This window comes from Drosophila obscura, unplaced genomic scaffold, assembly GCF_018151105.1.
Source record: "Drosophila obscura isolate BZ-5 IFL unplaced genomic scaffold, ASM1815110v1 contig_150, whole genome shotgun sequence".
NCBI classification, from domain to species: Eukaryota; Metazoa; Arthropoda; class Insecta; order Diptera; family Drosophilidae; genus Drosophila; species Drosophila obscura.
In genome coordinates, this window is record NW_024542736.1 from 13191931 (window position 1) to 13204540 (window position 12610).

General features: G+C 39.9%; 2 protein-coding genes across 6 annotated transcripts; one reads left to right on the forward strand and one right to left on the reverse strand.

Moving 5' to 3' along the window:
- Positions 1-103: 103 nt before the first annotated feature.
- Positions 104-2916, reverse strand: LOC111066587 (sphingomyelin phosphodiesterase). The gene is made up of 4 exons (XM_022355312.2): positions 1440-2916; positions 630-1347; positions 417-566; positions 104-351 (listed from the first exon to the last, which is right to left on the reverse strand). Exons 1-4 carry the CDS (start codon positions 2462-2464, stop codon positions 223-225), a joined length of 2022 nt encoding a protein of 673 aa, XP_022211004.2. The 5' UTR covers positions 2465-2916; the 3' UTR covers positions 104-222.
- A 1285-nt stretch (positions 2917-4201) lies between these two features.
- Positions 4202-12247, forward strand: LOC111066588 (autophagy-related protein 16). Of its 5 annotated transcripts, XM_022355315.2 has the most exons (11): positions 4202-4216; positions 4270-4538; positions 4656-4917; positions 4968-5130; positions 5981-6069; positions 6482-6942; positions 7479-7621; positions 11055-11355; positions 11437-11521; positions 11584-11727; positions 11934-12247. In XM_022355315.2, exons 2-11 carry the CDS (start codon positions 4439-4441, stop codon positions 12025-12027), a joined length of 1842 nt encoding a protein of 613 aa, XP_022211007.2. In that variant the 5' UTR covers positions 4202-4216; positions 4270-4438; the 3' UTR covers positions 12028-12247. The 5 variants fall into 5 exon arrangements, with proteins under 5 accessions (XP_022211007.2, XP_022211006.2, XP_022211008.2 ...); XM_022355314.2 differs by lacking the exon at positions 4202-4216 and having other exon boundaries at positions 4217-4538; XM_022355316.2 differs by lacking the exon at positions 4202-4216 and having other exon boundaries at positions 4217-4538; positions 6506-6942.
- Positions 12248-12610: the final 363 nt, after the last annotated feature.

Consider the following 12610-nt stretch of genomic DNA (forward strand, 5'->3'; position numbering starts at 1 on the left):
ATGCCGCTACTAGCTATTAGCCGATAAGGCTGTCGATAAGGCTGGCAAGCAAACTATATGTTTTGGCAGGAGATAGCTGCCAAAAAAACAAGAGATTAGCAGCTTCGATAGGGATAAGCGCATATTTATATTTGCCACTTGAGTGGGATTGGGATTGGGATACGGTCACAAGGGAATTATATAACTTACGAGCTATGCTAACGTATGCAAAAGAAACAAAAGCTAGAAGGTTAGTCGAACGGACAGAGCCACAGCCAGCAGCGAAGCAAGGCTGAGCAGGCCTAGGGCAGAAGCTCCTCCATCATCATCATCATCATCGTCCCCTGGTTCGGTGGTCTCCTCGTTGTCCAGCTGAGGATACACAGAGGATACACATTGAAGTGGTCTAATTTCAAGGGGAATAGTGCGTAACTTACAGCCAAAAAGAGTCGCTCCCTGAGCGCCTCGCAGCGTTCGCGCTTGTTGTTGATAGTCACGGAGGCGCGGCAGAGGGAATTGGCCAGGCAATTGCGATCACAGCCGCGGTTAATCTGCGGATCGGCAGAAGTCACACGGAAGCGCCAGTACTACGAAACACAACAGAGTTAGCCAAATGAAAATACGACTGGACATGAATGGGATATACACACCTTCCTCATCAGCTGTGGATTGTCAGCAAACTCATCCAACAGCTGGTCGATTCCCGCTGGACTGGTGTCCTCGGTGAACTCCTTGGCGAATTCGTACTCCAGGTACCACTCGGGCTGCTTATCGGGTGTCAGATTGGCTTTGGTTAAGTTGTAGATGTAGGTGCGGTGATCGATCACGCCAAAGTCTTTAGAGCTGATGTCGTAGACCCTGTAGTCGGGGTTCTTGTCGGAGTAGGTGGTCACGGCGCCGCCGTTCCAGGCCACAGCGGTGGCATGGCCCTCCTCCGAGTAGTAGACAAAGAGCTCGTCCTTGTGCGAGTGCCCGGTGAAGATGCCGCTAATGGTGCCGCGGAAGCGTGTGATGCACTTGTTGAACTCGCGGGCCCACACGGACCAGCAGGTGCCATCGCCCGAGGGGATATGGGTGAGAATGTGGACATACTCGCCTGCCTTCTCCGCCGCCAGGAGCGTGTCGTGGAACCATTGCAGCTGTGGGATCTTGTCCGTGCCGCTGTGGTACAGCCAGAAATTGTCTGTGTAACAGTCGTTGCTGTTCAGGGCGATGATGCGGAAGCCCTGGCGCGGGGAGACAGTGTAGTAGCCGCCCTTAAGGATTGTATCCTTCGTCTCGACCGGCAGCCACTTGGACCAGTCGTTGTACAGGTGCTCGTACAGCCACTTGGTGCTGACCTCGTCGGGCACTCCCTCGGGACTGAAGCTGAAATCAAAGATTATATGGGATGGGGAATGGGAGAGGGGAGTACATATTAGCATATAATATAGAATGGAATGCGGAATTGAATTACTTACAGGTTGAGTGGGTGGGGTTCGTGGTTGCCTATGCAGGGGTAGATGGGAACATCGGGGTATGCCTCGTTTAGGCGGCTGCTGACCTTGGTCAGCACTTCGGTGTTCTTCTCCACAGATGTGGCCCAGACCATGTGATCAACAATGTCTCCCGTCTGATAGACATAATCGCACTTCTCGGTGGCCACGGCGTGTTCAAGGGCCGATTCAAAGCTGTGCCATGGCAGGTCGCAGTCGCGATAATCACCCCAGTAGCCTGCTGCCTCGCTGGTTCCCTGCACCGCGTCCTTGTTCCGCTGGCAACACATTGGCTCAGCGCACGAGGCGAGGCTGCCGGGCTCGTACAACGGGTCGTGGTGGATGTCGCTGAAATGGCAGATTTTGAGGTCCGTGTCCGTGGCCTGAGGGGGGTCCGACTTGGGGCCGCTGATAGCCTCGCCAGTGGAGTCCACGGTCAGAGTCCAGTTGTAGTCCTGGTTGGAGCCAGTGTTGCAGAAGCTGAACTGCATGAACAGCGAGCAGAAGGTCTGCGAGTCAATCTCGGAGTTTCGCAGGATATACTCGACGCTGGGAAGGTTGGAATCGATCAGACCCTCGCAAACCTCTTCGGTCTGCATGTTGAGGCGCCTGCACAAGTCCATTGCAAACTGTTTCATGAACTCGGCGCTGTCCTCGCCGTGAAGCTCACCATCCTCCTCCCGAATGGTCCTGGCAAAGACGCGCATCACTGAGCGGCAGGCGACGCACACGAAGAAGCTGTCGCGTGCCTCCAGTTCGGGCAGATTCCGCGTGAAAATGTCTTTCTGGCTGTGTGACTTGGCCAGTTGCGAGGTCAATGTCTTGAAGGCAGGCGTTTCAACGCCCGTCTTCATGTAGGTGAGGTATTCCTTCGCGAGGCGATCCGCAACGTCGTCCGCAATGGCGGACAGTACCTTGTCGTCCATTTCGAAGTCAACAGGTACTCCTGGCAAGTTGACCGCGGACGCGAACAACGCTCCGCAGAGCAGCAAGAGCACGATTCCTTTCATTTCCGTCGTTTGCTGGATTACTAACGGCGTCGCACCTGACGAAGTCCACTTATATGTAGCTTCGCCGCAGATTATTGCTTTATATCATCCGACTTAGTATTGGTCAAGCCATTGACAAAAATAGGAAAGCGCTCACACCGCCAAAGATTACCATAATCTCACGCATTCCGCTTGGGAACTTTTATTTTTGGCGCCCTTATGGCTTTCTCGAGTGCCTTTGGCTCTAATCTGCCTCCGGTGGGGCAGATTGTAGTTTAGATTGTAAAATCTTTTTGCCTGCCGACTCAGCACAACTCGTCAGGAACATTCCAGCTGGGGATCTTGGAGATTGGCATTGGCATTGGCGACATCTTCGTCTGTGTAAAAAACACCATTAAAAAGCTTTCCCTCTAACTGTAAAGATGAAGCGGCTGCACGAGAAGCTTTTTTGTCTGTGAGGCTGGCACGCTTTGTTCACTCGCTGCAGCATTTTGCAAGCAGCTTTGCTAACACAGAGGGCAGAGCGAGAGAGAAATAGCAAAAAGCTTATGACTCAGTACAAATATCTAAATCAGTTTGATATTCTATGCAGCATGTTTGTAAGCGTGAAATGTGATCGTATACGTCACACGTACACATGCTGCATCGTTTAGAAGCTCCTTTATGCTCCATTTTCGTTGTTTTGTGTACTTTCACTTTGCGCGCTTCAAATTTTTTTTAGTTTTGATCTTTGTTAATATATGGCAGAGACGATTATCCCCAGGCGGTTATTTTGAAAATTTATGAGTTTTTCCAACTATCCCTAAAAAAACAAAATATGTTACACTCAATTTTTGTTCCTGCGCCAGGTTTTGTCTCCTATTTTGAGGCGAGGGAGCTTGGAACGCAGCAAAATTTTCGACATTTCAGGATTGATTGACCGCGGACTTAAAGATCAAAATACACAGTAAATATACCTAGGAAAAAGTAACTTAACCCACTTAACACCGCTCTATTAAAGCAGTTGATTAAAATAATTCATTTTGTTAATTCTACTTGTAGCTCTTTACTGGAAGCATGTACTACGCCGTACTTAAAATCTAATATTTAGATCAAAGCGATTCAGTACTGCAAAACGAATTCAGAGTACAGTATTAACATTCTTATATTATTATTTATCTTATATTATAATAGTTTTTCAGTGAAAGCAAAGCCTTGTCAGAACTACCGGTTGAAAACTGTTGGTATTATATTATTAAATATTAAAAAACCGTGAATAACAATACAATTGTCGATCCTCTGCATTGATTATTCTACGCTTTACACGAAACAAAGAGGCTTGCCAAGCTTGTTGAAATTGATTTAACTATCAGGTAAAACTATAAACCAAGTGCTGATATTCCTAGCTAGGTAGTAATGTCAAATCGAATATGAAAATCCAATCATTAACAGAGTACAATTAACGCATTGTCGACTAGTGGGTATTCAAATTTACGCTCCAATATTATGAATCTGGAAGTTTTTTTATTTACGTATTTCATATCATATATCAGTATACTGCATGGTTAGTGGTATTAATAGCACACAAAAATATTTCTATTCAATACTGTGACTTTACACGTTTCCACTTCACATTTCACAACACTAAATGATTACGCGCTAGTAGATTTGTCAATAATTAGCCCCATTTAAAATGTTGGTATTAATATTTCGCCCATATATCGATATAATATGTATCGGTACATATTCCACATCTCTAATTGCTATATTTGTTGTTAAAATCACCTGGAACCTGTAATAAATAGCGTATTTGATTAATGAAATATAATAATGTGTTTTTACGCTAGTCATTTATAGCACAGATCGAAACGTGGATGCGATGCAAGCAAGTCAGCCGGACAAGTTGTCAGCAATTACTCTGCAGGCACGCCAACGGCACGAACAACAAAGAACATCATAACCAAAAGAAAGCCAACTCCCAGCGATATAGTAAAAGGCACAATTTAAAATTTAAAGATGTCTACAGAAGAGCATGTGTGGCGAGCGCATGTTGTAAAATGCTTGCGGGAACGAAATCGGAAGGAATGTGAAAATTTCAAGGAAATAATTGAACAAAGTAAGACGCGGAGCAGAGCGTCAGTCACTTCGATGGTTCCTTGTGGCTCTGCTCGACTCTGCTCGTTTACTCATCACACATATGTATGCATGTTTAATAACTTGTTTAATATTTCAGACAACCGACTTATAGATCATGTCGCCCAACTAAAATCGGACAATCTGAAGTTATCAGTAGAAAATGAACAGCTACGTAGTGCAGTGTCAACAGGTGGCACCGGCTCGCATGTGGCCATAGCTACTCTAGAAAAAAAACTGCTAAGTCAACAAGAGGAACTCACAGAACTTCACAAAAGGAAGGGGGAAAACTCCCAGTTGATTGTCGACCTAAATATGAAAGTAGAGCAACAAAGAATATTTATGTCTGAAAAGGAACACAGGTGAATATATGGTCTCTACTATTGCATAATTTATTGTTTAACTTTTGTAGCCTTGCTGAGCAACAAACGAACAACAATCGATTGCGGGCAGAGGTCCATTTGCTTCATTCGAGTTTAGAAGAACTTAAGAAACTCAACAATACTCTGCTGGATGAGCATACAGCGCTTCAGTTGGCGTTTAGCTCACTAGAGGACAAAATGCGAGGCATTCAAGTAAGTTTGTGTTGTATGTATTTTGAAATGAACAAGATCACTAAAGCCTAGTGTTAGTTGTAAAATATTAAGCAAGAAATTAGGACTTATCTAAGGCTAACGCGCATTTAAATTTTATGTGGCTGCCAAATTTTTTAGTGGATTGGCTTTTTAATATAAATTTTTACTATAGAGTAACGAGCTAGAACCTTGTAAGTACGTACCCATGTTTTGGCTGTAGCACGGCTAATAATACTACACAGAAGGATCCGTTTTAATTTTGCATATTATTTTTTATCCAAAATAAGCAAATACCATACTGATGTAATGTATGCAATGAGCTATATAGAATATCCATATGCCAATAAGTACACAAATTAAAAGTATGAATGACAAAATAACTAGCATCCAGTTAAAAAGGCTCATTTAAGAAGCATAGAGTACTTGACAGTTTTAACAAACAGATACGTGTATCCTATATTTATATATAATGGCTTTTAGAATCCAACCTTCGTCTGCATTTAAAGCACTTATGTATCAATGATTTAAATGGTTTGATAAACAAAGTTAAAAGATTTTTTTTTGGTATGCTAAATATATGCGTGTAGGTACATTTTTTTGTTGTTAGCGATTGTGGTTGCAGGTTCACCGATGGATCAATTCGTTTCACCTTTATTATGCCCGTATACACACGAAAAAATATTGATATCTTTTCTCAGCAGCCCCATTATCATTTGAGCGCTTATCGTGAAAAACCGTCCTCAAGCGAATAATATATTTTCATAATTTCCTGCAGTAGTCTGTAGCCGGCTCGAATATTAGGATGAAAAAGTGTTTACTAAAGAGCTCATCGTTTTCATTTAATTCACAGGATGAAAATCGTTGCTTACTAGAACGTCTAATGCGTTATAAGTCAAAGGATGCCGACAAACTGAATGAGGAAAATGAAAGCATTATAAGGTATGTATGTTAACTTTGAATTCAAATCATTAATTGTTATCACTTTCACCTTAAATTCACCATAACGATTTCCCATTTATTGCTGAAATCAATGAAAATTTATATGCAGTATGTATATCAATTCTGAATGTATGAACATAGGTACAAGCACTGACAAGTTACGATAAGTACAGCCACATGACCATATGTTTGTTCGTCCAGTTTATCTGTTGCTTATATGTATGTTTACTATCGGCAAATTTCTTGATTTTACTGTACAAATATTTTCAGCAACATATCGTTACAATTTTTACATATGCTGAGAAGAGCCAACCATTTAGATGAACATTTTCAATTGCATCATTCATTCTGATTTGCTCTTAAATTTTTTGGTTCAATATATAAATGTATAACCGTTTTTAAAAATATCTAGAAAAAGACTGCCGTCAATTTTCAGGAAACGATCGGCTAAACTAAAACGTGACCTCGAAGACGCTGTTCGTGAACCGAGTTCGTCGAGTAATAGTGCGCCTACATCTGGTATAACATCATTGCACCGTAACTCCATAAGTCCTGCCCAGTTCATTGGTGGTAATATAACCGACGACGACTTTGACGAGGCGACGATAAATGGCGCCATGGAAGCCATAGGTCTTGATGATACTGAATATATTAACGCTCGTTTTACAGCGGGCGAAGTTTGTGAAACAACTAGAGCTTCCATAGACGCTCTTAAAGCAACAGGTTACTTAGGTCAGGCAAATCCGACAAAGATTCTTATGAAATTCGAGGCACATGAAAACGAGTCGCATGCAGTACGTTGGAGTCCCGTGGAGCGCATGGTAGCTACAGGCGGCGCTGATCGAAAAGTCAAGCTCTGGGATATTGGTAAAAGTAAGTATTAAATGTATATAATTTCTTGTGGTCAGGCACTCCTTCTTTTATTTGTAGATAACATATTTACTATGTTAGTCTGAGCTTCTAGATAGTGAAATTGATATTGTTGTCGACTGCCATACACCAAACTGAACAGGAATTATATTCAATCCCTAATATATAAATATTGCTAATCTTTTGTGCTTATATACATACGTACATATATGAAGGTATTGCTAGCCATTCATGAGAGGACTTTGTTTTTAAGATATACATAAGCATTCATAGCCGACTCGATATAGCCATGTATGCCTGTCCATCTGTACATCCGTCCTTCTTGTTCGTCGCCTAGTTCTCAGAGACTATAAGAGCTACAGCAACCAAATTTTGTATCCAGACTTCTTTGATATCACACTGTTACAAGTTTAACATGCTCACATATTCTGCCTCGTGCAGAGGGCGTTCTCTGGTTGAGGCGACCGATCTAGAACGGCGTGATGTAGATGCCCGATGTAACGAAGATGTAGCTAAGAAAACAATATTTTATATTATAGATTCGACAGAGCCACGTGCAGTTTTGAGCGGGAGCAGTGCTGGCATTAACTCTGTGGACTTTGATTCCACGGGCGCATACATATTGGGAACCTCAAACGATTACGGCGCTAGAGTGTGGACGGTGATAGATAATCGGTTAAGGGTGAGTAAAAGAATTTGATCTAGAATATGTTGCGATCGGTTAGTTAACATATTTATTTAGTACCTCAGTTTTGAAACTAATTGTCTGAAGCTTTGCACAGAACCTATTGTAGCAAGCAATACGTAGGAATTAAAAAGATTAAATCATTACCTGCCATTGGAATGATTGGTCAAAATACTAATCCTTGTAAAATAAAATTGTTCGTAAAGCTCAAAAGGATCTACGACATTACAAATTATCTATATATTCTTAAAACGGATGATAATCCGGGTCCAGCTAGCAATGTCCATTTGTCCGTTGTTTTATATCAAAAATAGCGTAGGAATATATGTAGTTTAAGTGCAACATATATCGGGTCGCAGTCTTGATTTTTTGTTAATAAACTGTGAGTATCTAAAGTAAAAAGATCTTAAAGTAGAGACTTCTGCCGCTCCTCTGAGGTGCCCAAGATGATTTCAGGCTATTAAATTATAATTTTTACTGCTCGCACGGCACATAAAAGGGAAGGAGGGTGATTAATTTAATTAGATTTTCCTGTCATGACTTAGGGTGTCATTCAATCCTTGTTTTTGCTATGGGGATCGCTTTCATGTCTGAACACATGGTATATGATATGTCGAGCTGATATGACTTCGACGTCGACTTGTCCGTCTCTTTGTTATACATACATATACGTATGTACATACATACAAACATAAATAAGACTAAATTTGTAGGAATTTTGTTGTTGTTAAGAAAAAATTATGCTGTGGGTTTCAATGAATCTTTATCTTTAACAATGTGATTTCATTTTGCTTTGTCATTGTATATATATATTTGTCTGTGTGTACATATGTACTTTTATGTATTCATGTAAGTATATACAAAAACGAGTCAATATTTAAAAATAGAATTTTGCATGTTTGCCGCTTTCTAACTGGGAAAAAGGAAAAAAGTAAACAATGTTGGGTCGGAGCTAGCGACATGCTGATAGCAAACAATGTTGTTTACTAATAAATAAGGGATAGGACCTAAGCGGTGGCTTTGGTGGAGAGGCGGGAGTGAAACACGACTTGCCATTAAATAGTAAACGCTGCCTTGTTTGGTGTTAAGAATGTGAAAAGTAAACAACAGTTAGTCTAGTGGTTTCCAGAAATTTTTGATAGGGATGCAACGGAATGTCACCTATGTAAATAGTTGTATACCCGTGTAAAGATTCGTGTAGATGTAACAGCCAGAAAGAACCATTTCCGACCCCATAAAGTATAGGTATATATTCTTTCAGTATCCAATAGTAGACGTCGATATAGCCATCTGTCTCTTCGCTCTGATGAGAGATTAGATCTCAGAGACTGTAACCATTTTTAGATCAAATTATTATGTATTTGTTTAATATATTTTTCGCAGTTTGCACACTCTACTAGTACTTACCAAAATTTCACCCGTTCCGATATTTGAGTAGGGTAAAAAAATATCTTCAGAGTAAAAAAATTACTTGTATGTGAAGTGACAATAAAACTTACAGTCCCCATGCAGTTGGCCTGAATAGCAGCAGTATAATCCTTATTGCTCAAAGCTTCTTCTCAAGCCTGGTCAGGTTAGAGCAACAAGATCCGCAACTTCATCCATTTATGCTGCACATTGTCAGCATGCGAATAAACATACAATTGCAATTTCTTCCTGCTTCTTCACGTTCTCCATCTGTGTGATACACCGCCTCTTCTAACTGGTATTTCTGGATTGACATTTAAACGGTTCTTTTGCGAACAACTGGATACAGTAACAGAAGACTAGCGCCGCTGTGATGCAGCATTAAAATGAGCACACTGACTTGTACGGCCTCTAGCCACAATGCGATCAAACAACCATCTGACTGCAATTGCTTCTTAAGCTATTATTTATCTCTCAGAAGTCTATTCTTAACATAGATTACAACCAAAATTAATCCAAAATCTCAACAAATCGAATGTATATATATATACAATACATATTAAAAATGTAATTCAACAATAGATTATAAATTCTTGAAGCACACGTGCCATAAACAAAACTGTATAAGCTAATAATCAAAGCTGGTGCGATAAATTGTCCTTTCAAGAACATAAACGAAATTGAAAGTGGAATGCAATTTGCTACTCCTATTCAACTATTGATCCGAACCTTTTTGTTTTTAAGTTTCAAAGCTTTATAACATCCTCAGGTGCCCGAGCTTTATCAATTTTTGTAATTATTGTTGACTTGTCTAGACAAGTTATACGAATTTCTCTTTCACGTTCTTCTCACTTGAAGGAAAGTGCAAAAAGTTGCATTTACTTTATTTTAGACCTGAAGTCTTGATTTTGCGTCTCATTCGGTAATTATTTTCATTATTCTTAAATCGGTTGTACCAAAGCTTGACGTTTGATAGTCAAACAAGAGTAGTTAGTATTAGTCTCACGGTTATATAAGAGAAAAGTCTAACCTAAGTAATAATTTTGAAAGAGATTTTACTCTTCGAAAAACGGCAAGACACCGGCACTGAGCATGACGCGCTCTTTATCCAAACAAAGAATTTATTCTCTCCAACTCTCCACATTGAGAGAGCTACTTAGAGTCAAGCCCACTGCGCGTACATTGACCGTTCGCCTTGACCGGTTGCCGGTGGAAAATCAGCTTAAATGCTCTTTCTTTATAGTTACATATAAGGGCAGAAGCATCCAAACGAGCTGGAATAAAACTTGGTCAAAAACTTGCAGAAATGTAGCTAAAATTATCTTCTTTACATTTAAACATATATTTTCGCAACATTACGCCTTTTAACAATGTGTGGTTCGCATATAAAAGTTGACTCAACTTAGCTAGTAAAATTTCTGGTCTATCTCAGATAAACCTAAACTTAAACAGTCAGTTATTGCGGGGCACGCCGTATATATAAAACATATGTAAGACTTCTAAGTAGAAGATTAATTCAAAATTTGAATGCTTTTATCCCTTTGAAAGTTAGGAGCTCACAAAAGTGTCAATGACGTTGATTCATGCTGCGCGAAGTTAGGTAGAAACTGTTAAAGTGCTGCTACTACCCTCACGTTGTGAACTTTTAAGAAACTATGATTACATTATCTAAAACCAAAATCTGTCCCACCAGAGGACATGCCAATAAATTCTCTGCGGCTGTTATGTGTACTGCACACAATACGAGCACATCTACGTTGCTAACGCCGTAATTAAATGTCTACGACCACTTTAATCACAAGTTGTTCTGGTGAAAGATACTTACTCCAAGTCATTAGTCTGCTACTAATGTAATGTATGCGATGCCAACAACAGTGTTGGCTATCGGCTGGACCCTACAAAGTAAAGTTCCTAGCTATATATCGTCCACGCTCATGACACCGTCTTTCTGATGCGCTCTGTATAAAATGTTGTTTGCTTTTTAATGGTCTAACTGTCTGTTTTGTCATTTCACCTATTGAAGCACACGTTGACGGGTCATAGTGGAAAAGTAATGGCCGCAAAATATGTCCAAGAGCCCATTAAAGTAGTAACAGGAAGTCATGATCGTACCTTGAAGATTTGGGATTTGCGCAGCATTGCTTGTATAGAAACAAAATTTGCTGGATCAAGTTGCAATGATCTCGTCACAACAGACAGCCTTGGCTCAACGATTATCAGTGGGCATTACGATAAGAAGATCCGATTCTGGGACATACGTACTGAAAAACAGGCCGATGATGTCTTAATGCCAGCCAAAATCACGTCCCTAGACTTATCAAAGGGTAAGTACTCATTAAAAAAAAAAAAGCAAAAAGCAACACACAAAATACATTATAAATGGCTATATGTATATATATCTATAGATTGCAATTACCTCATATGTTCAGTACGAGACGATACAATAAAGTTATTAGACTTGCGGAAGAACCAAGTTATATCCACTTTCACGTAAGTTCGTAGTAAACTATGAAATAAAGAAATCCAAAAGGTAATATTTAATCTTTCGGCAGAAATGAACACTTTAAAATCAGCTGTGATTTTGCTCGGGCTTCCTTTAACTCGAGTGGTTTAAAAATTGCCTGTGGATCAGCGGATGGTGCAATATACATTTGGAATGTTAACGGCTTTCTAGAGACTACTCTTAAAGGGCACAGGTGGGTGGTAACAAACTTTTTTGATTGTGTTCGTACATGTATGTATCTTTATAAGATTCAAAGTGTTTAGATATCGGTGGGAACATTGAATACATTCAGTTAACATACATAACAAATCTAACATTCCTCACGCATACATTATACATATATATTTGGATTTTGTTAAACCCTAACGAAAATAGTCTTGGAATCGGTTTATTCCACAGCACAGCGGTAAATGCGGTCAGCTGGAGCCCCAACAACAATTTGCTGGCTTCTGTAGGAAAAAGCAAACGCTGCATCATATATTCGGATTCTTAGCCCTTTATTTTGCCATAGATGACAATCAGTTATAAAATACTGAAATGCTGATAGTCACAGCTGTTATACATCAATAACAGCCATTCGGAGTCTGCTGTAAATAGTAAATTTGGTCGGCTGTTGGTAAAGGAAAGGTAAATTCCATGCTGGCTTTTTCCTTTTTAATGAGTTCTTATTTATATTTAAATGGAAAAATAGTATAACTGTGTATCAAATATATTTATTTAAGTAAACTTTTTCCTACTATTTAAATAAAATGTAAATATTGGTTTTACTATTTTGCCAAAAATTTACGAAAATAGTATTTATTTATGAATACATACATATATCCTACTCTTGGTTCAAACGAGTCATTCAAATGAGTAGAGGTAGTGCCTTTCAGACAAACTAAACAAATATACGTATATATACAGACATCAATAGTGAATCAAACAGTGAATTGTTTAATACCCTTACAGAAGGTACAATGATTTTGAAGAGATATTTGCTACGTAGAGAAGAAGGTCTGACCCATTTTGATATTTTTAATCAGCGTCAAAGGCATCGATTTGGCTTTTGCAATGTCGCAGCCCGAATAGAAAGC